At 47.2% G+C, this 27,358-nt stretch overlaps 1 protein-coding gene across 3 annotated transcripts in view; it reads left to right on the plus strand.

Annotated features, from left to right (window-relative positions):
- SCHIP1 (schwannomin interacting protein 1) overlaps nucleotides 1-27,358 on the plus strand; it is a 78,978-nt gene that overhangs the window by 24,558 nt on the left and 27,062 nt on the right. The window contains exons 1-2 of one of the 3 annotated variants that reach the window (XM_056498879.1): nucleotides 10,875-11,369; nucleotides 19,588-20,073. In XM_056498879.1, coding sequence (XP_056354854.1) covers nucleotides 11,364-11,369; nucleotides 19,588-20,073 — 492 coding nt within the window. In that variant the 5' untranslated portion in view covers nucleotides 10,875-11,363. Of the gene's footprint in view, nucleotides 1-10,874; nucleotides 11,370-19,587; nucleotides 20,074-25,288; nucleotides 25,561-27,358 lie in introns of those variants that run through there. The other 2 variants (XM_056498878.1, XM_056498882.1) reach the window with 2 other exon arrangements.

Consider the following 27,358-nt stretch of genomic DNA (forward strand, 5'->3'; position numbering starts at 1 on the left):
GTTTTCCCACTCAATTAGGGCTGAACAGGAACCTGAGAATGAGATTGTTTTATGGTGTTTTTAATGTTCCTTTTAATGGTTTATTTTAGTGTCTCCAGTCATGGAGCAGCCAAACCAGCTGTGTTTGTAATCCCAGCACTGGTTTGGGTTGGATATCCTGGATTGATCCATGCCATAAATTTAGATGTCTAAAAGTGAATTCCCAATGTGTTGGAATTTTTGCTCCTCCTGTGTTTTCCTAGAATTCCAGGATGATTTGAGTGGGAATCCCATCCCACCCCTGCCATGGGACACTTTTAACTGTCCCAGGGTGCTCCAGACTCTGTCCAGCCTGGCCTGGGACACTCCCAGGGATGGGGAAAGTGTCCCAAAATGTTCTTTGTTTCCTTGGTTAAATAAATTCCTTGGAGATAAATTTAATTCCTTTAATTTCACTTAAAATTATCTGAGTTTTTGGGAATTCACCTTGATGTAAATGGGAAATGTAGCTGTATCCTCATATAAATATTTCCAAGTATGATGTAAGCTAAAATTGCATGATCCAGATGTTTTCTGTTCCATAAAACCTGGATGGACACATGCAAAACACAAATATCCAATCTCCATCTGCATCCTGGATCCCTTGGCACAGGGATGTGGGATCAGTCCCTGCCTCCACAATTTGGGGATTTATCAGAGCCTGACCTTCCCCAGGGACTGAAAACTCAACTTCCTCCCCTTCAGCACCTCAATTAAACCATGGGAAAGCCTTGCTTGGTCATTAGGATGAGCAATCCAGCATTGGAAATTGTTGCTTATTAAATAAATAATCATAATAATTTTAAAAAGTTGGATTTTTAAATGTAGTAATGCAGCTGGTTTGGGAGATCAGCAGATGGAGAAGGAGCAATGAACTCCCCTGATCACAGCTGAGCAAATGTTTCCACAGTGACACTAAAATCTTAATAACCTGTCAAAGGCACTGCTCAGGAGAGCTTTGGGATGAAAAATAGCTCCAAGATTTCCAGCTGAACAATGCTGGGTTCATTAAACATCCATCAAAACCCAAAGTGAAAGTTAATTTACCTCAAGTCTTGCTGCTGAGCAAGGCCAGGCCCTACTTTTTAATTTTCCAGGAGAAAATTGGGCATTTCAGCCATGACTTTCTGAGAACCCAAATTTGTGAGGAGTAAAATTCCCAGTGGGGAAAGATTGGGAGTGATCAAATACTTGAAGGTGCTGTTAAATCTCAAATAATTGTTACCTAAGCAGAAAAACTGGGGGAAAAATTAAATAAGTAACACCAGAGCCTAATTAATCTGACAGGGTATTTAGGGAAAATGTGGACAATTGGATCAGGAAAAACTGAATTGGTTTTGGAGAATCTGATCAGAAATTGAAATCTTCTGGTGTTCAGGAGAGCCTGGACACCCAAATTGTTCAGTTTTGGGAGGCCTTCAAACAATCAGACAAACAGGAGCTGCTCCCAAGGCATTTTCTCCCAAAATCTGAACTCCATGCCTTCTCCTCTCATGGGTGCTGTCCCAAACTTTGCATTTTTCCTCATCCCTGCAGGCTGCTGTTGCTTTATTTTGGGGGAGCTGATGTCCCTGAAATAGTTGTGGGGGTTTTTTTAGGTTTTTGTTTTAAACAGGGCTCTGTGGAAGGAAAGGGGAATTTGAGTTTTGCTTTTCACACAATCCATCCTGTCTTAACCAGCCAAAATTTCTTTTATATGTATATTGGAAAAACAGTATTTCTCTATAAGCTTGATTTTTAAGGCTCAAATTTCGTTTCTGTATTTAATTTTAAAACCATTGTATTAAGAGTATAAATTCTGTATTACAGAATGATTTTTATTTCTGTTTTATTGTTTAACTTGAATTCTTTCAACATTCCAAGTAAATTTTGGAAAGCCTCCAGACATGCCCTTGAATCAGATGTATGAGGATAATTAGTTAGGTTGTGAATTTAATATTCCTTTGTTTTCTTTTTATTAATTCTCTCTTTTACTTTACTCAAGTACAACTGGTTATGGCCCAGCCTGGGACAGGCAGGACAATATTTTCTCCTGCTTTAAAGCAGGATTTTCTGGGAGAGTCAACATAAGGAATGTGGGGACACCCTTTAAGGAGTTTTTTGGGGCTGTTATGCATTTAAATTGTCCCATTATGGGGCCCTGCTCCCCTGGCTGCCAGTAAAAATCACTCTCAGAGAGCTATGGAGGCTCTTCCAGGAAATATTCCTGCTATTTCCCACTTTAATGGGTTGCTTATTTTAGGAAAACAATGATTTTCCCCAAATGAGGCAGCCTGAAGTTTAACCTTTGTGGGCAGATATTTCTTTGCTGTGATGTTCTTATCTCTTATCACAGATTTATTCAATAAATGAGTTTATAACAATCTGATCAGGCCCTGCATGGATCCAGATTCCTGCATTCCTTCTCAATTCCTTCATTCCCTGCTCCTTCCAAACCAGCAGGAATCCCAGAGGTTTGTGTCCCCAAAAACCAGAGGTGGGGACACAACAATTCCCTGCAGTGGCTTTTGTCCATAATGAATAATAAAAGCTACAACAGAAATATTAATGAATGCCTGTAATACTCAGCTCTGCTTCTAAAGGCATGAGAGAATTTAAACAGAATATGGAATATTTAAAATATCCTAAAAAATATGAATACCTGGATCTACTTAAAAAAAAAATACAAACAAAAAGAGGTGGTTAAAACAAGAAAAAAGTGGGGAGGAAGAGTGAAAATATTTATATGAAGGGTTAAGACATTTCCATTGGAATTTACCTTTAATTTTCAGATTAATTTTCTTCCCAGGGTTGTGATTTCTCTGGGATGGAAGTTGGGTGTTAAATCAGGATCTTCCTTTAAATCCTTCCCCCTTCAGTGATCCAGTGATTGTTGTCTGCCAGGGAGCTGATGGAATTAATGAGGGATTATTCCAAAATTCTAGATTTGAAACATTAGACAACAACCCCTCCCTCTGCCCCCAGGAGATGGGACTTTTATCAACAATTCCTAGAAAAGATTGACACTGGGAAGCTGCAAATCCTCTTCCCAGGAATAGTATCAGGTAAAAAGTGTGGAACTCAAATACATTTATTTTCCTACAATTCTGACAGATCTCACTTGAAAATTTTCTGTGCCCCTCACTATTTTGTCTGACAGGAGTTGGGGAATGGAAAACAGCAAAGAAATTCAATTTTTTTCCCCACTCCAGTGTTAAAAAAAAATCATTTAGCAATGCTGCTCTGAAAATGTCTTTATTTTTCATTAAATTTGCTGCTGCCACCTCGTATTTTGGGATCCAGGAGATCCCAAAATCTGGCCAGAGTTTGTGCTGCCATTGGATTTTTAAATTCTGTTTCCTGGGAGCAAAAGGATGAGAAAAGCCTTGAAATCCTTGATTTTTATTTATCCCAACCCAGCTCCAGGTGTGGGATTGAAGCACCCTCGAGGTGTCCATGGATAAATTTACTCCTGTGACCAGGGGTTAGCAATGTTTATGTGGTGGAAAATCAAATAGAATTAAAAAAAAAAAAATTTAAATAAATCTTTAAAAAAAAAATTAAAAGTTTTAAAATTTAAGTTTAAAAGAATGAAAAATAATTTCAAAATTTAAAAGTGCCACCCTGGTCCATAAACCCAGGAGGAATTCTCCCAAATCCATGAATAAATCCTGATTTTGCTGTGTCACTGCTGCCGAGTTTGAATTAATTTAATTCACGGAATTAAAGCTGACACCTCTTTTCTGAGCTCACCTGAGCCCCTCCCAACCCGAATTTATCCCTTTGCCAGAGCCCAAAATCCAGCTCTTGTCCCAGCGGAATTTGCATTGCCAGGAGGGATTTCTTTTGTCTCCCAGCGCTGATTTTGTTGTCCTCGCTGATAATCTCTTGATTAGCCTCCCATCAGCGCTAATCACTTGTTTCCTCCTGATTAGGGAGTCTGAGAAATAAATACGGGACGGGGAATCAATTAGGAGCAGGAGGTTGGGAATATCCCGCGTTCCTTCCAGAGGAAATGCCACCGGGAAAGGCACAGGAATTAACGAGGGCTGATATAAATGGGGATTAAAATCCCACTTTTGGTGTAAAATAGGGGTTGAAATGTGTCCCGAAATGGAATTGCAGGAGAGGGAAAGCAAGAGCACATTTGCTGTGCTCCCACATCCTCCCCAAAGCCTGGAGCTCTTCCTGTTCCATCATTCCATGTTGGAGAATTCCAGAATTCCATTCCAGAGCCAGGAACCTGGAGCTGAGGTTGGGAATCCCCAGGGCTCATCCCTGTGGCTCCAGGACAGGAACATCCCTGTGGTTCCAGGAATTATTTAATAAACAAGGGCTGATTTCAGCCACCCATGGATATAAATGGGGATGAAAATCCCACTTTTGATATAAAATAGGGGTTGAAATGTGTCCTGAAATGGAATTGCAGCAGAAGGATTGCTGGGCTCTCCACCTTCCCTGTGCTCCCACATCCTTTCCAAAGCCTGGAGCTCTTCCTGTTCCGTCATTCCGTGATGGAGAATTCCAGAATTCCATTCCAGAGCCAGGAACCTGGGGCAGGAGTTTGGGAATCCCCAGGGCTTGTTCCAGAGGCACCAGGAATAATTTAATTACCAAGGGCTGATTTCAGCCACCTCATGGATATAAATGGAGATAAAATCCCACTTTTAATATAAAATAGGGGTTGAAATGTGTCCTGAAATGCTGGAATTGCAGGAGAGGGATTTCTGGGCCCTCCACATTCCCTCCCCTCCTGCCTGATCCACTCATCCCTCCCTCCCTGGAACATTAGGAAAGTAAAGAAAGCTGAATAAATGAAAAGCCCTGTGAATTATTTATCCCTCTGGAGCAGCTCTTCCCAGCTTTTCCAGAGCCTTCCCTCCCCCTCTGCAGCTCAGCTCTGCTTTAGGTTTATTTTAAATTATCCAATTTTAATTCTCCCCTGCTAATTAATAATTCATGGCCTCACTGGCTCTGGAATCTTTTTTTTTCCAAGCAGGGATTCAGGGAAAGGGGATGATGCTCATCCTGCCCCTGCTCAGGCTCCACCACTGCCCAGGTGGGAATTAAATTCAATTTTAAACTAAAGTTGTATTTTTTTAAAATTCCTGGTGTATTTTTCTCCTTTTTGCTCTATTTTTTCCCACTTTTTGTGGTATTTTCTGACCTTTTGGTGCATTTTTCCCCCTTTTTGCTGATTTTTCCTCTCACTGTGCTTCTATGTGCTTCTTTCCCAGGTCTTTTTCTTGTCTGCTCAATTTCTTCCCTTTAATCTCATTTTTTGGGGCTTTTCCCTCCAATTTTTGCCTTATATGCCACCACCCCAATGGATTTTTTGGGTTTTTTTCCCTTTTTTAATGGTTTTCACCCCATTTTTTTTCACTTTCCTCTGTTCTATCTGGGTGTTTTTCACTCCAGCTTTGCTCAGGTGGTTTTCCCCAATCTGCCCCTGCTGGAGGTATTTTACAGCCAAAATATCTTGATGATCCTTCCATTTTTCCAACAGCAGATGGACCTAGAATGCCAAATTCTGGGATTTATCCCCTTTTTTCCTTGTTTTTGTTTGAGCCAGGTATCATTTAATCCTTGAAAATTCCTCACCTTTTTTTTTTTTTCCTTTAAACCTTGCAGGAATTTTTTGCCTTGTGGTTCTTCCTGGGATTAACACATCCTCGAGGAACTGCAATTGGAAAAAATAAGATAGAAAATAAATATATTTTTATTTTAATATTTTTTTTCCTTGGAGGAAGTTTGCAGGGAGTACTTTGTGTCCATTTTTCAGCTGTGCTGATCCATGAAAAATTCAAATTTAGCTAAAGAAAGGCTCAAGGAGGGCACTGAGGATGCCTCTCCTGGGATTCTCCTGCTCCAGGTGTCAGCCTGGATTTCCTGTCAGGATGCAGAGCATCCCAACAGCTGCTGCTGCAACCTTCACAGCTCCTCTTAGTCCATTAAAAAGGGAACTTTAAAAGGTTATTTAAGGGAAAAACCCCTGATGGGAGTGAGATTTCCAAGCCTTACTATGAAAAAGAGAATTAAAAAAAAGACAAGTTGGAATTTCAAAGGCAGAATGGAACTAAGGGTTGGAATATTGCTCTGGGATTGATTTATTTGTGGTTTGACCTGGAAAAAGGGGGGATTTTTCCTGTCTCTTCCCACCATCCATAGAGCCTGTAGAAAGGAGAAGTTCATGGGCACATTTCAAGGACTGGGCCTTGGAAATGAATTCTCATTTTTGAGCTTCCTGCAATTTTCTCACTGCTAGAAACATTCCTTTTTTTTTTCTGTCTTGGATGATCTCTACATTTCCATGACACCTCCCACTATCCCAGGGTGTTCCAACCTGGCCTTGGACACTTCCAGGCATGGGGAATCCTTGGGGAAAATCCATTCCACCCTCACAGGGAGAAATTCCTTCCCAATATCCCACCCATCCCTCTGGCACTGTGAAGCCATTCCCCCTTCTCCTGTCCTTTTCCAAGGGATGTGTTCACAGGATGGGAATGGGAAGAGGAAGGTGGAATCAGGGATGTGTTTGTTTGTGCTCCAATCTCATCAGGAATTAGCAGAAACCCATTAGGGAAAATCCTAATCCCATATTGGAAAGGGGGAATTAAGGGACCCAAGGAATTGTCCCTGTCTGGAGTTGCAGCACATCATGAACTGTTCATTAATTAATTAATTGTGAGGGTAACAGGGACAAACTGGTTGTGGCTAAAGGGGGAGAAGATCTGAAAGAAGAAAAGCAAATTTTTATGGACAAAACAGAAACATCTGGGATTTTCCTTAATGCAACTTTAGCCTCTGCTGCTCAGGTTTTTGCTGAGCACCTCTGAGGAGAGCCAAGCTCTGTCTTCCCTGGAACCACAGAATATCCTGAGCTGGAAGACACCCACAAGGATCATGAAAATCCAACTCATCCTGCACTGGACCCCAAGTGAAAAGTAGTTGATTAAGACTGTGAAAACCCAAAATCTGGGATGTCCCCAGAGCCAGCCTGCACAATCCTTGCTCTGCTGCCACAGACCCATTTAATGCCCTTGTGAGGAGCAAATTTACCTTTTTGTGGATCAGAGATGCCACATCCAGGAGGCACTGAGGAGGAGAAGCCTTGTCTGTGTGGAGACTGTCCTGGCAAGGACACAGCTCATGTCCCAAATGACACTGAGGACACTGAATCCTGCAGGGACAGAATGAAATCAGATGGGAAAAGGACACTGAATCCTGCAGGGACACACTGAAATCAGTGGGGAAAGGACTCTGGATCCTGCAGGGACACACTGAAATCAATGGGGAAAGGACACTGAATCCTGCAGGGACACACTGAAATCAATGGGAAAGGACACTGAAATCAATGGGGAAAGGACTCTGGATCCTGCAGGGACACACTGAAATCAGATGGGAAAAGGACACTGAATCCTGCAGGGACACACTGAAATCAATGGGAAAGGACACTGAAATCAATGGGGAAAGGACTCTGGATCCTGCAGGGACACAATGAAATCAATGGGGAAAGGACTCTGGATCCTGCAGGGACACACTGAAATCAATGGGGAAAGGACACTGAAATCAATGGGGAAAGGACTCTGGATCCTGCAGGGACACACTGAAATCAATGGGGAAAGGACACTGAATCCTGCAGGGACACACTGAAATCAATGGGGAAAGGACTCTGGATCCTGCAGGGACACACTGAAATCAATGGGAAAAGGATTCTGGATCCTGCAGGGACACACTGAAATCAATGGGGAAAGGACTCTGAATCCTGCAGATGGAAAAGGTCTCTACCAAAGGACTGCACTGGGACATTGCCCTGGGCCAGGGACAGGAGCACAAAAAGTGACTGTCACAAACCTGAGGGCATTTTGAACTGGTTGTTTGGGTGTTGATATTTGGGATCTTGTGCCTTTTGCTTTTTCACCCTGCAGCTTTGGGAGCTGATGTTTTGTCTTTTGGGAGGGTTTGAGTGTTACGTCTTTGCCCTGGCCCTGAGCCATGTTTTATCCACTTCTCCCAATGTTTTGTCCATTTTGCCTGTGCTTTGTCCCTTTTGCCAGTGTTTTTCCCTTTTACCCATTTTTTGTCCCCTTTTCCTGTATTTTATCCCTTTTTCCTGTGTTTTGTCCCTTTTACCCATGTTTGGTCCCTTTTACCCATGTTTGGTCCCTTTTACCTGTGTTTAGTCCCTTTTGCCCATGTTTAGTCCCCCCTGCCTAGGCCCCAGCCCGTGTTTCATCCCTTTTACCCATGTTTTATCCTTTTTTGCCCATATTTTGTCCCTTTAGCCCATGTTTTATCCATTTTTACCTGTGTTTTGTCCCCCTGCCCTGCCCCCGGCCTACCTCTCTGCCCTCCGCCATGGCTCTTCATCACGGCTTTCCCTCATGGCTCTCCCTCATGGCTCTCCCTCATGGCTCTCCCTCATGGCTCTCCCTCATGGCTCTCCTTCCTCATGGTTCTCCTTCATGGTTCTCCCTCATGGTTCTCCTCCCTCATGGTTCTCCTCCCTCATGGCTCTCCTCCCTCACGATTCTCCATCATGGCTCTCTCTCATGGCTCTCCTCTCTCATGGCTCTCCTCCTTCACATCTCTCCTCCCTTACAGCTCTCCCTCATGGCTCCCTCGTGGTTCTCCCTCATGGCTCCCTCACAGCTCTCCCTCATGGCTCTCCCTCATGGCTCTCCTCCTTCACGTCTCTCCTCCTTCATGTCTCTCCTCCTTCATGGCTCTCCATCATGGCTCTCCCTCACGGTTTACCCTCATGGCTCTCCCTGATGGCTCTCCTCCTTCACAGCTCTCCCTCACGGCTCTACGTCATGGCTCTCCTCCCTCATGGCTCTCCTTCATGGCTCTCCCTCATGGCTCTCTGCCCTTATGGTTCTCTGTCATGGCTCTCCTCCTTCATGGCTCTCCCTCACGGCTCTCCCTCACGGCTCTCCCTCACGGCTCTACCTCATGGCTCTCCCTCATGGCTCTCCTCCTTCATGGCTCTCCCTCACGGTTTTCCCTCATGGCTCTCCCTGATGGCTCTCCTTCCTCATGGCTCTCCCTCACATGTCTCTCTGCCCTCCCTGTATCCCTTCTGCTCCTTCCCTGCTTCCTCCCAGAGCCACCAGAGTCTTGCCCAGCTCCAACCTGGAGCACTTCCCATTCCACTATCCCATCCCATTATCCCATCCCATTATCCCATCCCATTATCCCATCCCATCCCATAATCCCATTATCCCGTCAGTGTCCGAGTTCCTGGCCCTGCTCCCCTGTGCCCTCACCTCGTGACCGGTGGCTCCGGAGCCTTGGGGACACGGGACACAGGGCTGGCACTCCCCAATGCTGCTCTCACCCTCTTTCCCTCTGTCTCCCCTCTCTCCCTCCCAGCTTTCTGCCCCTTGTTCTATTTTCTCTATCCCTCTTTGGTGTGCTAACTCTTTTTTATTTTGCTTTTTCCTGCCCTCTTTTCCCTGTCTCATCTCTCTCTCCCCCTCCCATCTTTCTCCCTTTCATTCTGTCTTTTCTATCCCTCTTTAGCATGGTAACTCCTTTTTATTTTGGTTTTCAACACCCTCTTTTCCCTCTGTCTTCTCTCTTCCCCATCTTTCTACCTCTTGCTTTTTTTTTCTAGCCCCCTTTAGTAGGGTAACTAATTTTTGGGGGTTTTTCCTGCCCTCTTTTCCCAATCTCATCTCTCTCCTTCCCTCCCATCTTTCTCCCCCTTGCTCTATTTTGCTAGCCCTCTTAATATGGTAACTCCTTTATATTTTGGTGGTTTTTTGTTACCAATAAACTATTCTCAGACATGCTGTTTGCCTCATTTGAGTTAATTTTGTTCCCTCAGTCTGTTTTTAAAGCAGCTCTGACACACCTCCAGTTGGATCAGGATGCAGCTCCCAGCAATGCTGGATTTAGGGATTTCTTTTTTCCCAGGTGGAATCAGTGATTTTCAAATCCCACTAAATTCTGAGAGTTCCCAGTCCCAGAGCTGGCTCCTGCTCCAGCCCATCCCAAAGTGCAGCTTTGTGTTCTCATCCATAAGGAAATATTTCCAATATTCCCTTCTTTCTGAAATCTGGGAAAAAGGGGATTTTGTTGGAATTGGTCTCTTCCTATTTTGGATAAACTGGAGCTGCAGGAATTCCATGCTGGGATGTCTCAGGATACCCTTCATCTTTCTCCTCTCAGACACAGCCCAGTGAAGCAACAAATCCACCTTAAATATGGAAAACAATCCAAGGGACAATAAACTTGAGGAATTGAGGCTGGAATTCCCTGCTGCTGGAATTTCATTTAGTTCAGCTGACAGGGCAGCAATTCCAACTTTTGCAGCCCAAATTTGAGCAGAGGGAAGCTCTAATTGCTCATCCCACTTCCAATGGAAAGGGGTTTTCTGTGGGAAAAAGTGGATTTTGGGATTTGACCACTGTGGAGCAGCTTCAGACAGGCAAGATTCCAACAGATCTCCACGAGGAAGGAAGGAGGATCCTCTGGACACGTCATTTCCAGAGCTTGGAGAAGGTCTGGGATTGCCACAAACAGCAAAATTCCTGGGACAAATCCCAGTGGGTACATGGGGAGCAGAGCCTGGCCTGGCCACCACCCCCAGCACCACCAGGGCTTGCCTTCAAAATTCCTTCAGGATTCCTTCAAACAATAATCCCACAGTTTCCCCTGGAATTCCCACATGTTTTTTTCCTTGCAGACCTGGAAGCCTCCCCTGCATTCCATGCCCAGGCAGGCTGGGAAGTGCTGCCAAAAGCAGCTGGATCCAGCCCTGCTCTCCCTGTTCCCAGAGCTGTTCCTGGGCTGATTCCCACTGGGAAGGGAGTGAGGGAGGCTGGAGACGCTGATTTGATCCAGGAAATCCCAGGAATGCTGAGGAACAACCCCAGGATGGCGTGAGTTTGGAAGAAGGGGGGAAAAATAAGCCCAAAAGAATAAAAAGTCATGGCATATTAATGCCTGGAATTGTCTGCTGGAGCAGCACGGGAAGAGGGATGAATAATTCAAGGCAGACAGGATTTCCCTGGCAAGGTCGAGGCTGGTGAAGGGGAGGATTTTTTGGAGACAGCAGCATCCTGCTTTCCTTGGGAAGAGATTTCTCTCCATCCTGAGGGTTACAGCGACTCCAGGACCCGTCTGGATTTTGGGGGATTCTTTTCTGTCAGCAGGACACAGAGTTCAGCTGGAATCTCGGATGCCAAAGGAATTTAAAGTCGATTTTTGAGCTCCACAATCCCGGAGGAATGAGCAGCAGGAAGGGGAAAGGGGCAGCACAGCCATAGCAGGGCTCAGGATCCCAAAATCCCAAAATCCCAAAATCCCAACCCCTGGGATTTCTCCCAAAATGCCCTGGAAGGAGCCAGCACTGGAAGATGAATGTGAGTACCCTGGAAATGCAGCCTGAGCTCTGCTCTCTGCTGGTTTTACCTCAGTCCCCTCTGTGAGGCACAATCTGGGGGACAGATCCTTTAAATAATTCCCAAAAAACCCTTCTGGGCTTCCTTGGGATGAGGAGGAATTTATGGGCTCTGGGGAAGGAGCTGAAGGATAAGGAAGAATTCCAGGGCTTCTGATTCCAGAGCCCAGCTCAGCCTGGAGCCACCTCAGCAGCTCATATTTATTTGAACATTAATTTGTTTTTAAAGATATTTATTTATTTATTTATTTATTATTTATTTATTTATTTTTAATAAGGTCCTTTTATTTGTTTATGAAGATATGTGTTTGTTTGTTTGCTTAGGCATTTCTTTTGTTTATTAAGACATTTATTGCTATTAGGTGATACACAGTATTACAGCATATAATAATAATAATAATAATAATAATAATAATAATAATAATAATAATAATAATAATAATAATAAATGTCTTGGCTCATTCTCCACACCCCCAAATCCACCCCAGGCTCCATTCCAAGCTCAGCAGACAAAAATATCCATGGATTTTATTCTTCTGCAAAGAAGAATAAATTCTTCTCCACCAGCAAATCTTGAATCCTTGGGAGGGTTCCTAATACATCTTAAGTCATTCTTTTTAACCTTAATTTAATTTATTTGATGAATTTTACATTTTTGTTTCTCAAAGAGCATGTCAAGTGCAGAATACAAATTCCTTGGAGTGACCTAAATGGAATTTAAGGGCTGGGGATTTTTATAAGGAATTATTCCAGGAGGGATTTTAATGCCAGCAGAGCTGAGGATTTCATGGGAATTTGGGATGTTGGGCTGGGATTGTGACTCAGCATCTCCAGCTCAGGGGTGGAGGTGCTGGGAGGAGGCAGAGGAGGCAGGAATTGGTGTCCAGGAAATTCCCTGGATTTCAGACTCCTCTAGCCTGGGTTTAGAACTGCTGCTTGGGCTGGGTTTTGTGGAGGGTTGGACACTCTGGACAGGGAGGGATTTGGTTTTTGGGGCAGAGCAAAGTGAAACTCCAGCTCCCTCTCAGGGAAAAGGCAACACTTGGATATTCCCTGTGGCCACCAGGCCTGAGCAAAGTTATTCCATTCCCAAAGCCCCCCTGGTTGGGATTTGGGGCTGGAAAAGCCCAAACTGGAGCTGCTTGTGTGAGGCACTGAGCTGAAAAGAGCAGTGAGAGATGGAACAAGAGCAAGACAAAGCCTGAGCAGTTGCTTTCAGCCTAAAATGTAGATTTATGCAGAAAACAAATATCAAGAGCTGCATCTGTTGTGAGCAGAGCACAATTCCCCATCAGGGAGCAGAGCTCGTTCCTCACTGCTCCATTTGCTGCAGTCACTGATTTTGTTTTCCCTGGATTTGTGTGTCATAGAGGAGTTTGGGGTTTTTTTTCTGAAGTTGTATTTCTTTTTTTGGAATAGAAATGAGTATAAAAATACTTCCCTGGGCCGACCTCATTCCTGATGTGGCACATGAGGAATCTCAGGGCATCCTCATCTCTGGGCTCCTGAGGCAGCAAATCCTGGGAGGAGCAGCTGGGAAAGGGAATCAGCCTGGAGAAAAGGGGATCAGGGGGAAATTCTGGCTCTGCACAGCTCCCTGACAGGAGGGGACAGCTGGGGGGATTTGGGATCTGCTCCCAGGGAACAGGGACAGCAGAGGGAGCAGCCTCAGGCTGGGCCAGGGGAGGACATCAGCAGGAATTTCCTCATGGAAAACACTGGAAGGGGCTCCCAGGGAGGTTTGGAGTCCCCATCCCTGGAGGTGCCCAAGGAATTCCTGGATGTGCCACTCACTGCTCTGGGACAGGGACAAACATGGGGATCAGGCCCAGGTTGGATGATTTTGGAGATCTTTTCCAATTGCAATAATTCCATGATTCTGTGACTTTGGGGCTGCCCCATGGATGCAGCACCCCAGGTTTGGGGAATAACTGCAGGGAGAGGCCACCAGAAATGGGTCAGGGGCCTCAGGGCCACCCTCCCAAAAACAGCTCTTGGAATCCCAGAACCATTAACAAAAAGGAATCCCAGAACCATTAACAAAAAGGAATCCCACAATCATTAAGGTAAAAGAATCCCAGAATCATTAATGAAAAGGAATCCCACAACCATTAAGGAAAGGAATTCCAGAATTATGGATTAATTATGCCAGATTTCTGGGATTTCCTGGGATTGCTGGGATTTGATCCCACCCTTTGAAGCAGGAATTCCTCTTGCAGCCAGAATTGCACCTTCCCCTCTCCCTGGTTTGCTCCCTGCCCAGCTTTTGGCTGCTTTAGGCTGGGATTAATTATCTGTAACCTGACCTGACCCCTGAGCTGGGCTCAGACAGTGCTGGCAGGGAGGGGGATCTTGGTGAAGTGAGATTAGGGACTGTGGGAGGAATTTCCAAACTTTATTTTTCCAAATTTTTTTTTTCCAAACCATTTTCTGTACCTCTCCTTCAACTGATTTGGATGAAAAAATGATTCACTGTAAAATATTTACAGCCCCAGAAAATTTATGATCCTCAGCCCTAAGTCAGGCAGCGAGCAGGATGAAATAAAAACTTGGGAGAAATTCCTGAATTCTGGTTTTTGCTCCAAATATTCCTGGTTTCAGGCAGGTGGGATGAATCCTGCTGGATTCTGCTGGAGCTGAGCTCGCTCCTCCCTGCTCCAGCCCCTCCCAGTGACAAGCAGAGGGTGATTAACACACTCCTTAATTAAGCTGAGACAGCCTTTGGGGGCTGATTCCTCTCTGCCCAAAGGAATTTTGGGGGAGAAATGCTGCAAAAGCTTCTCTGCACAGGCTGGAATTTGGGAGTTAATGCATTCAGAGGAAGAAACACAAATATTGAGCTTCAGCAGGGCTCTGTGGATTCATGCATTTGAAATATTCCAGCTATTTCCCTGCTCACATTCCTTCCCCACAAAGCACTTTATTAAAGGGCTTTTTTTTTTTTTTTTTTCCTGGCCTTGATGATTACATGGAATTCCAGATAAGGAGATTCCTTTTATTTACTCCAAAGGTTTTGCTGCATCTGGACTGGGACAGGCACAGGAGGAGCTGCTCCATCTCTGGAATTGTTTCAGGACAGGTTGGACAAGGCTGGGAGCAATTTGGGATAGGGGAAAATATCCCTGCCCATGGATAGGGAATGGGATGAGCTTTAAGGTCCTTTCCAACCCATCCCATAATTTTATGATTCATCCCAGAGCAAATAATTTAAGCACAAGTCTGGGCAGGAGCAGCTCTTTCATCTCCAATTTTTCCAAAGGAAAAGAGACAATGTGGGACTTTGTGGGTGTTTTAGGATGTGGGGAAAACTTCTGGGAACAAGGGAAGCCCTGGCAGAGGTGGAGCCATCCCAGCAAACATCAAATCCCAGTTTGGAGAATGCTGAGCTTGGCCTAAGAGGAATTATTTTGGGGATGCTAAGAAATACTAAATAATTGGAATAGAATAGAATAGAATAGAATAGAATAGAATAGAATAGAATAGAATAGAATAGAATAGAAGTAAAATAATAATAATAATAATAATAATAATAATAATAATAATAATAATAATAATAATAATAGTCCCTGTCCTGCACCTCTGTCCCCTCCAGTGCCACCAGCAGAGCTTTGGTGGCAGTGCCACCACTCAGAGTCCTGCTGTGATTTCCCTCCCCCTCATTCCCCCTCTAGATTAAGCAAAGGATTAATTGGCTAAATTTAATTGGCTAAATTTCAAGAGTTCAAGCTGCAGATCCACGAGGGACAAGAGCAATGCCCACGGGGTTTTGCTGGTGGCCAGGAATGCTGAGCCATGGCATCCCTGTGCCCTGCAGCTTCCCCAGGGAGGATGCAGCATTCCAGAGGGGGATGCAGCTGGATGGATCCTCCCCCTGCCCCCCAGGGAGCTGCAGGTGAGTCCCCATGGTGTCTATTTTAAAATTAATCAGCCTTAATTTGGCGTTTCAGGGGTGGTGTTGGGTTTGTTGCTGGAAAACCTGAAGCAGTGCAGCATCCCAGTGCTCCTAATCCCAAATTAGGGATTGGGATCATCAGAGTGCACAGGCACTGCAGGATGTTATTGGGATTTTTGGGGAGGAGACAACTTTGCTGGGTGGAGAAGCTGTGGGATATTCCACCCTGCCAGAATATTTATCCCAGAGTCACCAAACCATAGAATTCCAGGATAGTTTGGGTTGGGAAGGACCTGAAAGCTCATCCAGATCCAAACCCCTGGTCAGGGGCACCTTCCACCATCCCAGGTGAACTCTGACAGTTTTTTCCTGCCCATGGAATCACAAATCCCAGGAATTCTCACAGAGGGGTGGCAGCAGGAAAAGGAAATGTGCCCTGAACTCAGTGCAATCCTTTTCCTTTCAGGAAAGGGAAATTCTTTGTGTTCAGAGGAAACTTCCCTTTCCTGCTTTACCCCAGGGATATTTTTATCCCACCTGGGCAGGGACAATGCTCAGCTCTGTGTGGCAGCCAGTTCAAGAAAAAAACCCCAAACCCCATTTTTGAAGGAAAAACACAATTTGGGAGCTCTGGCTCTGAGGATGTTGGGATAAAGACCCAGCTGGCAGAAATGTTCCCATATTTAGGGATTTCTGGTGTTTTAAAGGTGCTTGTGACTTCCCTGCTTTCCTCCTTCTCTGGCCCAAAAACTTCTGCAATTTAGCAGGAGAGAACACAAGAAACCCACTTTAGAATGGGGTTACAGCAGTGCCAAAATAGAAAAATCGACTCCATTTAAAAGTTTATGATAATCAGCACACTGTCTTTTAAACCAGCACCAGGAAAAGAAGGGGAATCTTATTTTTGTGATGTATTTCTGCCTCAGAACCAATCCCACAAGCCTTGTTTGTATTAAACCTCCTTTGCACTGGATAAAAGAGCTGCAAAACAGATTCTTTCATCTCCAAGGGTCTGTGTTCACACCCTTGAAAATTCCCACAAAGCCCAAGTTTTCCATGGTGTTGGAAAAAGGGTTTGTGAAAGAGAAAAATGCCCAAAATTCCAAAATGTGCTTGGAATAGCAAGAACTGGGTCCTTCCTGTGCAGGGTCGAGCAGAAATATGTTCCCTGTGTATAATTAGAAGTGAGGAGGGTTTACTGTGAGATTAAAAATGATTGGATCTGTCTGCAATGGGAAAAAAAAAAAAAAGGAAACTTGAAAAATGATGTGTATGATGTGTTAAACCTTATGAGAAAACAAATCTGTTTGAGGACAGGGCAGCAGGGAGGGGTTTGCAAGGTCTGGCACCTTAAAGGATGAATTGAATGAAGGCTGAAACAGCTTTATCCCACTAAAATAGGAAAATTTGGAATGGGAAGTGCCTGCCACTCATTTCATGCCATTCCAGATGTGCAACTGGGAAATTCAGGGAGAGGGAAACACTCTTGTCCTCTACAAATCATTATCAGAGCACTCGTGGTGTTGAAGGAAATAAACTCCCCCAACGAAGATCCCATAAATCAAACTTTCCACAGCCTGGGAGCAGTGAGACTCCTCCTTTGCTCAGCAAAAAAAATTCCTTCTGAGGCTGGTGGTGACGTTAAAGCAGCCCCAAATAAAGAATTGCAGCACACAAATTGTGTCAAAGTCCACCCCCTCCTAACCTTGTGGTGAAACCTTTTCCCCATCTCATTCATTTCCAGGGTTTTGCTCCTTCCTGCCATTTGCTGGGATTATTTTTAAAACTGCACTTTGCAGCTCCTGATTTTCTGGAGTTTCAGGCAGCAGGCAGCCTGGGAGGGAGGCAGGGATCAGCCGGGAGGAGGGAGGGATTTGGCTGCTCCTTGGGGTCAGGAGAGAAAATTGGGATAATCCAGGCTGAGCACCTGGAGGAGACACCTCCAGGGAAAGGTTAATCCCAAATAAACCGAGGGATATTCCCTGTGGATCCCAGCCCCTTTATCCCTCTGGAGCCGTGCCTGGCACTCAGAGCCTCCTACAGAAAAGCTGGAGAGGGATTTTTAACCAGAGCAAGGGGGAACGGCTCCCCACTGCCACAGGGATGGTGGGAAGGAATTCCTCCCTCTCAGGGTGAGGAAGGGGCTGGGATGGGATTCCAGAGCAGCTGTGGCTGCCCCTGGATCCCTGGCAGTGTCCAAGGCCAGGCTTGGAGCAGCCTGGGATGGTAGAAGATGTTTTTAGTTCCTTTTCCCCAAATCTTACAGTGAGTCTGTGATTCCCATCCCCCAGAGAGAAGAGGGGATGACTCCAGGACACAAAAACCTTCCAGCCCCAGTCTGTGCCCTGCTCCTGATGTTTTTCCCACCTGATGTTGGTGGCTTTTGGTGCTGCCAGGACTGCCAGGACGTCCCTGTGCCCAGGAGGGGGATGTGGAGCCAGACCTGGCACAGGATTCCTCTCCTCGAGCTGTAGCAGCAGTTCAGGGGTTAACAGGCTGCAGATGTTCCCTTCTCCCTCTGATCCCTTTGGAACTCCTGACAAACCCACCAGGGCATTTTTAAACCCCCGTGCTGATTTTGGGGTGCAGTTAATTCTCTGCCAGTGGCTGGAATGATGTTTTGGATTTGTGCTGGAGACAGAGTTAGCACAGAGATGTTTTGATTCTCACTGAGTGACCTCAAGGGTGTTTCTCACACAAAATCCTGCCCCAAAATCAGCTCCTAGCCCGATCAATGTTTCAATATCTCCTAATCTAGAGCTGCTGGTTGAGCTCTCCCCCTCCATATCCAGAGGGTTGGGGTTGCAGGGATCAGAGGGCAGCTGGGCGCTGCCACAGCTCCAGCCCTGTGTGGAAGCTCCCAGTCCATGTGATTGATGCTCCCCATTTCAGCCACAGCTCCCTAAAAGGTCTCCTTGCCGTGGATTTGGGAACGGGAACATTTGTGTGTTAAACTTGGCTTCGGTGACCCAGAATACAGAAACTAGATTAGTTTTTTTTAGCGGAGTTATTTATAGGCGGCTCTTAACGAGTTACTTTAAATTACTTTTAAAGGAGGAAGGAAAGGGAGAGGGTGGAAGCAGGGGTTTGTGGCGGGTGTCCTGTGGTCCCCGGGGGCGTGGGAGGGAGGATGTGACTCGCTGTGACTCCCTGCAGCCACCACAGCCCCACACAGACACCGTGCCAGCCCCTCGCCAAAACCAGCCATAAAATCCTGGAATGGTTTGGGTTGGAAAGGACCTTAAATCCCATCCCAGCCTTGCCATGGGGACACCTCCCGCTGCCCCAGGGTGTTCCAAGCTCATCCAGCCCGGCCCTGGACACTGACAGGGATCCAGGGACAGCCACAGCTCCCTGGGAATTCCAGCCCAGCCAGGATTCCTAATTCCCAAAATCCCTCCCATCCCTGCCCTCTGGCAGTGGGAATTCATTCCCTGTCTCCTGTCCCTCCATCCCTCGTCCCCAGTTCCTCTCAGCTCTCCTGGAGCCCCTTTAGGCACTGGAAGATCTCAGGCTGGGATTCTCTCCCACCAACACCCCCAAATCCTTTCCCTCCGGGCTCATCTGATCCATTCTCTAACCAGCCTGGATTTATGTTGGGGGGCATCGCTTGGGATCGTAACAAAGAATAAAGAATAACAACGTATAACAACGTAACAGAAAAAAAAAGAAGTTACAATAGCTACTGCAACAACACTAGCTAACATCCTAATATATAATAATATAATATAATTATAGTAAGCATATAATATTATATATTATATATTATATATTATATATTATATATTATATATTATATATTATATATTATATATTATATATTATATATTATATATTATATATATACTATTATAATAGTATAATAGTATATATTATGAATAGACTAGAATAGAATTATAATAAGTATGTAATTATATATATAATATATATTATATATTAAATGATAGTATATATTATGAATAGAATAGAATAGAATAGAATAGAATAGAATAGAATAGAATAGAATAAGTAATAATGATAATTAAAATAAATAATAATTAAAAACCCAAGAAGAAGAATTACACCAACAGCAAGGAGAGGCGTTTCCGCCGCCGGAGCGGTGTTTCCCCGCCGCCAGCCGGCGTTCCCCGCAGCTGCGGGCGGGGCCCGGCCCGCTCCGCCCCGCCCGGGGCCGGCGGCAGCTCCGGAGCGCGGGGGCGGCCCCGGGCCGGCGCTTCCCGTGCCCGGCGGGCGGCAGCGCTCGGGGCATCGCCGGCACGGCCGCTCTCCGCTTGTCTCTCCCCGCCAGGACCGCCGCGAGGATGGCACGGACATGGATTTAGGCAGCGACGCCGGCAGCAGCCGCTGCAGCTCGGGGTCCAACTCCAGCAAAGCCACGCCGTGCTCGGAGGGCAGCTCCTCGCCGTGCCCCGGCAGCCTGGAGCTGGCGGCGCTGGAGGACTCGGAGGAGGAGGAGGAGGAGGATACCGGGGGCTCCCCGCCGTCCCCCGCCGCCCATGGGCTCTGCCGCGGCCCCGGCGCTGCCCGTGGCCGGCGCTGCCCCCGCCCGCGGCCCCCGCCCCGCTCGGACCCCGCTCGGCAGCGGCGGCGGCGCGGGGAGGGCGCGGGGCGCGGCACCGGCACCGGCACCGGCAGCGGGGCGCGGCCCCCCCGCGACCCCCGGCCCCCCCGGCAGCCGCAGCCCCCGGCCATGGACTGGGCAGCCCTGGAGCGGCACCTGGCCGGGCTGCAGTGCCGCGAGCAGCAGCAGAACCCGCGGGCCAGCGCCGCCTCGGTGAGTGGGGACAGCGGGGAGGGAGCGGGGCTGGGACCGGGGCGATGGGATGTGCTGGGATCCCACTGGAGCGATGTGTTGGGATCCCACTGGAGCGATGTGCTGGGATCCCACTGGAGAGATGTGCTGGGATCATGCAGAGATGGTGCTGGGATCCCACTGCAGGGATGTACTGGGATCCCACTGCAGGGATGTGCTGGGATCCCATGGAGGGATGTGCTGGGATCCCATGCAGGGATGTGCTGGGATCCCATGCAGGGATGTGCTGGGATCCCATGCAGGGATGTGCTGGGATCCCATGCAGGGATGTGCTGGGATCCCATGCAGGGATGTGCTGGGATCCCACTGGAGAGATGTGCTGGGATCCCACTGCAGGGATGTACTGGGATCCCACTGCAGGGATGTGCTGGGATCCCACTGCAGGGATGTGCTGGGATCCCATGCAGGGATGTGCTGGGATCCCATGCAGGGATGTGCTGGGATCCCACTGGAGAGATGTGCTGGGATCCCACTGCAGGGATGGTGCTGGTGCTGGTGCTGGTGGATCCAGCAGGAGGATGTGGAGCTGCTGGAGAGAGGCCAGAGGAGGCCACGGAGGTGCTCCAGGGCTGGAGCCCCTCTGCTCTGGAGCCAGGCTGGGAGAGCTGGGATTGCTCACCTGGAGAGGAGAAGGATCCAGGGAGAGCTCAGAGCCCTTTGCAGGGCCTAAAGGGGCTCCAGGAGAGCTGGAGGGGGACTGGGGACAGGGATGGAAGGACAGGACATGGAGAATGGCTTTAAGGTGCAGGATGGTGGATTCAGATTGGATTTTGGGTGTGAGGCCCTGGCACAGGTGCCCAGAGCAGCTGTGGCTGTCCCTGGATCCCTGGCAGTGCCCAAGGCCAGGCTGGACAGGGTTTGGACACCCTGGGACAGTGGAAGGTGTCCCTGCCACGGCAGGGAATGAGAGGAGCTTTAAGTCCCTTCCATCCCAAACCATTCCATGATTCTCCAACTTTCCTGGAGCATCCTTGGGCTGGTGGGGCTGGTTCCCTGCAGCTCCTGGGATGTGGCAGGGGCTGGTGTCGAGGTGCCACCACCAGGCTGTCTGTGGGCTTGGAGAGGCCAAGGAATAGTATCAGTTTTCCCCAATATCAGTTTTCCCCAATATCAGTTTTCCCCAATATCAGCTTTAACCAATATCAGCTTTTCCCAATACCAGTTTTCCCCAATACCAGCTTTTCCCAGGCTGGGAGCAGTGCCAGGCTGGTGCTGTGTGCTCTCCTTCCCTGAGGGAAGAACCTTCCCAAGGCCCTGGTGTCAGTCAGAGTGACCTCCCAGCACTGTTCTACACAAACCCCTATAAATCACACCCTGATCCCATTATTTGGGCGATTTGGGAATTGCACAGAAGTTCTGAGCTGCAGTGATGTGAGAGGAGCAAGCACTGCAGCCAGGCAGTGACAGGGCAGGGCTGAGGCTCTTCCATAATTTATGAATTCCAAAGGAATCCACCAAAGCTCTCCTGGAAGCTCTGCAGGAGCCTTTGGATGGCTGGGAAACGCTGAGTGCCTCCCCAGCCCTACCCCCTGGCCATGCCTCTGGCACACATCAGGTTTTTTTTCCATGATTTTTGTGTTGTTTCAAAGACATTCCATGCCCTAACTTCCTGTGAAGTCACCTCGCTCAGGGAGGTGGGGATTTCCCCCTGAATCCTTGAATTACAACTAATTGGTGACAAATCTGGGTGGGTGCTGGGCAGGATGAGTAAGCTGAGGGATGAGTGGGACTGCTGCCATGCAGGGATGCTTTTTTCCAAAACCTGAACACTGGAGCCTCAGTGCCTTGAGGAACTGACAGGTAACAGCTTTAATTACAGTCATTTGTGCAGGAACTCAGCCTGAAAAAAGGAGAAAAAAAACCACACACACACACACAAAAAAAAAAAAAAAAAAAAAAAAAAAAAAAGTCTCATTTTTGTGGTTTGGGAGCTGATTCCTCCAGTATTATCTGAAATCAGCTCTGCTGCCACTGCTGGAAACTCTTTGCCTCCAGGCATGAGCTTAACCAGGTGAGCTGTCACCTAAGGAATTCCACCCCTGCCAGGATTTTCCTCCTCCATCCTCCCATTCCCTCCTACAGGCACAGAGGCCCTGGAAGGAATTCAGGCTGCCTCGTGCCCTGACTTGTCCCGTGGAGAGCTGGGCTGGGAGCGTGTGCTGTGCAGAACTGGGGCTGGGATGGGGCTGGATGGGGCTGGAATGAACCTGGATGGGGCTGGGATGAGCCTGGATGGGGCTGGATGGGGCTGGAATGAGCCTGGATGGGGCTGGGATGAGCCTGGATGGGGCTGGATGGGGCTGGATGAGCCTGGATGGGGCTGGGATGAGCCTGGATGGGGCTGGGATGAGCCTGGATGGGGCTGGGATGGGGCTGGATGGGGCTGGGATGAGCCTGGATGGGGCTGGATGGGGCTGGATGAGCCTGGATGGGGCTGGATGGGGCTGGATGAGCCTGGATGGGGCTGGATGAGCCTGGATGGGGCTGGATGGGCTGGGATGAGCCTGGATGGGACTGGATGAGCCTGGGTAGGGTTAGAACGAGCCTGGATGGACACCCAGATGTGGGATTGGAGGGGCCCAGGGCACACTCCCAAAATTTGGAGTTTGCCACTCTGCAGATGTGACTTCCCCCCCTCCCCAGACCCAAAACCTTCAAAGCTGAAGCAGACTGAAGTGAAAATCCCTCTTTTTATTTTTGTTTTCCCTGCCCTTGACATTTCCCTGCAGCTCAGTGTTTATAACAAACCCCTGCCTTGCCCTGCTGGAGACCCAAGTGTTTGTAAACATGGGGATCGTGGAGAGGAGGCAGCCAGGGAGCAAATACAGGATTTGCTGTCAGGAAAAGGGGAATTTCAGCAGGATAGGCCTTGGCTGGGGCAGGGAATCATGGTGGGAGGTGAAAGCAGCTTGGAGTGGAGCTGTTTGCTAGGCTGGTTGCTGTTCCCAGATGTTTTATTATTTAATTAAATTATTTATTAAGATGACTAAAATCGAGTTTTTCCTGCTGTCAGGACTGGATTTCCCTGGGTTTATCATCACCCCAGGGGGACAGGAGTGACCCTCCAGGGGCTGCTCTGCTCCTCTCCCCTGGATCCCCCCTGGCCCTGCCTGAGCATCCCAACAGGGATTCAGGAATCTCAGCTGCTCCCAGGGCTGTGCTGAGCCCACCCTGGGTGTGCTGGATCATGCTGGAGTCCCAGGAGAAGGAAATTATCACTACCTTGGTTTTGGGAGGTTTTCCCAGCCAGGAGGATCTGGGCTGGAGTGCAAGGAGCAGTTGGGAATGCTGGATTAAATTAAAGGTTTAAATGATGGGGGAGCTTTGGTCACATCTGTCTTTTTTCCCCCCAGAATGGTGAAATTTCTGTTTTGGGGGCTGGTTTGAGTGGGTGAGGTCCTTCCAAACCTGCTGGGCTGTGCCAGGTGACTCCTGAGTTTTCCTCTTCCCTTGGTTCATTTTGGACATGCTTGGCTCCATCTCCTCACCCAGCTGCAGGAAGCCACCCCCTCCCACTTTTTTTTCCATTTTTCCTCCTTTCCTCAACTCCTGGCTGCATCCAGAGTGGCACCAAACGTGCCATGGGATGATTTATGGCCCCCAGGAGCTGGGGAAGCAGCGTTGCTGTGCCTCTAATGGCTCGAATCAAATCCAAATCTGCCTTAATGGCTTTAATATTCCTCCCATTGCCTCTCTGAGGATAATTACAATCAATAGGATGGATTGGCTGGGAAGAATATCTGCAAATTCTGGAGTCAATTAAAGAAACACTGGCAGGAGGGGAAGTGGCTCAGGCAGGCTGAGCAGGGAGGGAGGATGGAATTGCTGAAGGAATTTTAGCAGTGCTGCTAAAAGCTCATCCCTGCAGCTTCCAGGATTTCTGCAGGAGCTTTCTGGATGGGGAAGGATGTGCTGGAGCCTCTGTTTGATTTTTTCATGCCTGGAGTATTGCTGCCTGTGCTGTGAGACAGATTGATGCTGTTATCCCATCCAAGGAATCACACATCAGTCCTGCCACTTGGATTCCTGCATTTCCAATCTTTCAGCAAGTTGAATTTGTGTCCTTCTGGCTCCTTTTGCCCTGAGGTGGGCAGGGTTGGAGCTGTCCCACCGTGGCTGCAAACAGATCAACCCTGGAAGGCAGCAAGGAGCACCCAGAGTCCTGAACTCACCTCGGGAGGGTGGGAAAACTTCAGGTGCACGTTTGGAAGCAGCTGGAAACTCCTGGAAGTGTCCAAAAAATGTGGGAGTGGCACCTGGGGACGTGGTTTAACAGTGAGGATGGTGGGGTTGGTTAATTTTTGGATTTGATGTTCTTAGAGGGCTTTTCCAATCTTAATGATTCCCTGAAATGCCTTCAGGGTTAACCCAGGATATTCCAGCAGCTGGAGATGGAATTGAGCATGGGCCATGTCAATACCTCTTTCCTCCCTGTGTTTCTGAAAATTTGAAACTAATTCAAAGCATGGGCTAAAATCTTGAAATAATTTCATATTTGGCCATGGGCAGGGATGTGATTTTCATGGGTCAGAGCAGCCAGGATGGAAGGAGAAATGGATGGACCAGCTTGGCAAGAGGGAGGAGAGGAATGGAGCCAACAGGTGTTTGTTCAAACCATGTGGGAGCATTGGTGGAGCAGGATTTTTGGGAATGTGGGCTGGGATCAAGCCCAGACCTTTGGTGGAAAGCCTTGATCCACCTTGGCCCAAACAGTCAGGGAGCAAATCGTGGCTTGGAGGTTGTCAGGGAGTTGGTTCTCCCTTCAGACTGAGTGCTGGAGCTGGGATCCCTCCTCCCTGGGATGGGAGCAGGGTCAGTGCCTGCAAGGAATTTTTCCAGCCAGGAGCTGTCAGTGTGGGAACTGACAGAAAACTTCCCAAAATCCAGCAGGAAATGGCATTTCTGGCACTGCTCAGCCCTTCAGACCCTCCCTGCTGCACCTGAGCTCCTCCCCAGCTCCTGCCAAAGGCAAATCCACCCCCAGGGAGGTTCTCCGGGGCTGGGCATGGAGAACAAACCTTTGGATTTGGGAAAAGCTGTAATTGTGTCGTGAGTTGCACAGAATTGTTGTGGGATGAGTGCAGGAGTGATCCATCCCTGCTGGATCAGCAGAGCTCTGGACTTTGGGACTTCCCACCCAGCTCAAAGGTTGCCTGGGGCATTCCTGATCCTGCCCAGGTGCCAATCCCTCGGGAAAACATCCCCAGGGGTTTTCCAGCTGCTTGCTGGGAATGCCACAGACTGGAGGGATGATGAGCCTTTGCTGCTTCCCAAACTGGGCCGGGCAGAACTCCCGGGATTAAAAATCCTGAGGAAAAACTGGGTTCCCTTTGCTGCTGCTGAGCCTTTCCCACACAAGGATGCAGAGCCCGTGGATTCAGTGTGGATGGAGGATTCTCCTTTATCCCAGAATGTGAATTCCTCCAGCTGATGGAGCCCAGTCGGTTGGTGAGTGGATATTTCCTGTGGGATGAGCAAAAGCTGGAAAAGTTGGATTTTCTAGCACTAATGGTGGTGCAGGCAGCAGGAAATCTCCCTTTAATGTGATGCTGAGGGATCATTGTTGTGGGATCTGGCTCTGGAAAACCAGTATATTTATTATAAATGAGTTATAAATCATTATAATAATTATATATAGTTATATAGTTTTATATATAGTTTTTATTTATATAGTTATAAATCATTATAAATGAGTATTTTTGCTGTTTGGGAATCACAAGTAGGAAATCCAAAGGATTTCCAAGGAGAGGAGTGAGCATTTATGGCAAGCAAAATTTGGAATATCTCACAACAGTATTTTTGTTGTTATTTTTTTTTTTAATAAGGAGATTTTAGAGCCTTGCACCTCTTCCCTTAATTCTTCAAATTCCCACTTGAACCCAAGTGTCTCAGGTTGGAACAGCAGCAGGCAGCAGGAATTTTGATTTCCCAGGATAATAATTATGTGCTTAGGCAAATATTCTTTGCTTATTGAGTGGGATAAGTGCAAGGCAGGGAGGGTTTAATTCTCACAATTAATTCCCACAACTGCCCCGTGCTGTGCAAATCCTGTTATTTTCCCCATGGATGGATGTGCTCTCCCTGTGGGATGGGGTGCCTGCAACACCTGGAATTGTGGAAAATCCAGGTGCATGTGGAGGGAGAAATTGCAGGCAGAGGGTTTTTAAAAACCAGAGGAAAAGGGGTTTATTTATTATATATTAGATTTATATTTATTGTATTTTATTTATATATTTTATTAAATATTTATTATATTTTATTTCTATTATATTTATATTTATTATATTTATTTATACATATATTATATTTAACCACACTGAAGATCTGCTGAGGAGCCCTGGAAAACCAGGATTGTCCTGACTCCAGGGACTCAGGGATGTCCTAATTATTCTAAATGATTTAAATATTAAGTATTTAAAGCTTTGTTCAAATATTCTAAATAATGCTCCAGATATCCCCCACACCCTTGCAGAGTTTGTTTCTGTGAGCTTTTGATAAGAACAGCAGGAATTGTGATTTATTTCCTTCTTCCTCTCTGCCTGGATTTAAGGTGGTTTGGATCTCACTGGTTGGAAAAACAGGTGCAAAACTTGATTATTTTATAAAGTTTGTGTAGGAACTGGGAAGGAATTGCTCAAAGCATCATTATCCCTACTCCTAACAGCAACAAAAATCAGGGAAATCAATATCAGTGACATAAATGTGTGTCCCCATCTCCTCAGGATGTGCTGCAGCCCAAAGGAGCTTTAAGGGAGCATCAGATTTAGTGGGAAAAATGAACATTTTTGAGGAGAAAACGTCTTGAAAGGATAAATAATATCCCAGTGTAATTCACCAAAGTTGGGTGTAATCCCCACTGGGAGGAAATGTGATTTCCCAGCTTCTCCCTGTGGGTATTAATTTAATTTTATAGAAATGAAGCTGTTGGAAATAATGCTCAGTGCAGAGTTTTCCAAGGCTGGACATTCTGGGCACAGTGACACTGCTGAGGGGGCTGGGGAGAGCCAGAATTTGGTTCTCAAATAATCTCAAACAGTTCTGCTTTTGTGTAGGAATGTCTTTAGTCAGAACTAAAAAGATTTAAAAATCTCTCTTGCTCTGGCTCTGAAATCAATCCTGCTCCAGCAGAGCACCCGTGGATTCAGTGGAAAATTATTTTCCCTCTTCCAATTATCCTCTCACACGAGGTGCTCCATAATCCCTGGAGCTTTTCCAGCTTTTCCAAGCCCTCAGCTCATTTTTGGGG

The sequence above is a fragment of the Oenanthe melanoleuca genome, chromosome 9, assembly GCF_029582105.1.
Source record: "Oenanthe melanoleuca isolate GR-GAL-2019-014 chromosome 9, OMel1.0, whole genome shotgun sequence".
NCBI lineage: Eukaryota > Metazoa > Chordata > Aves > Passeriformes > Muscicapidae > Oenanthe > Oenanthe melanoleuca.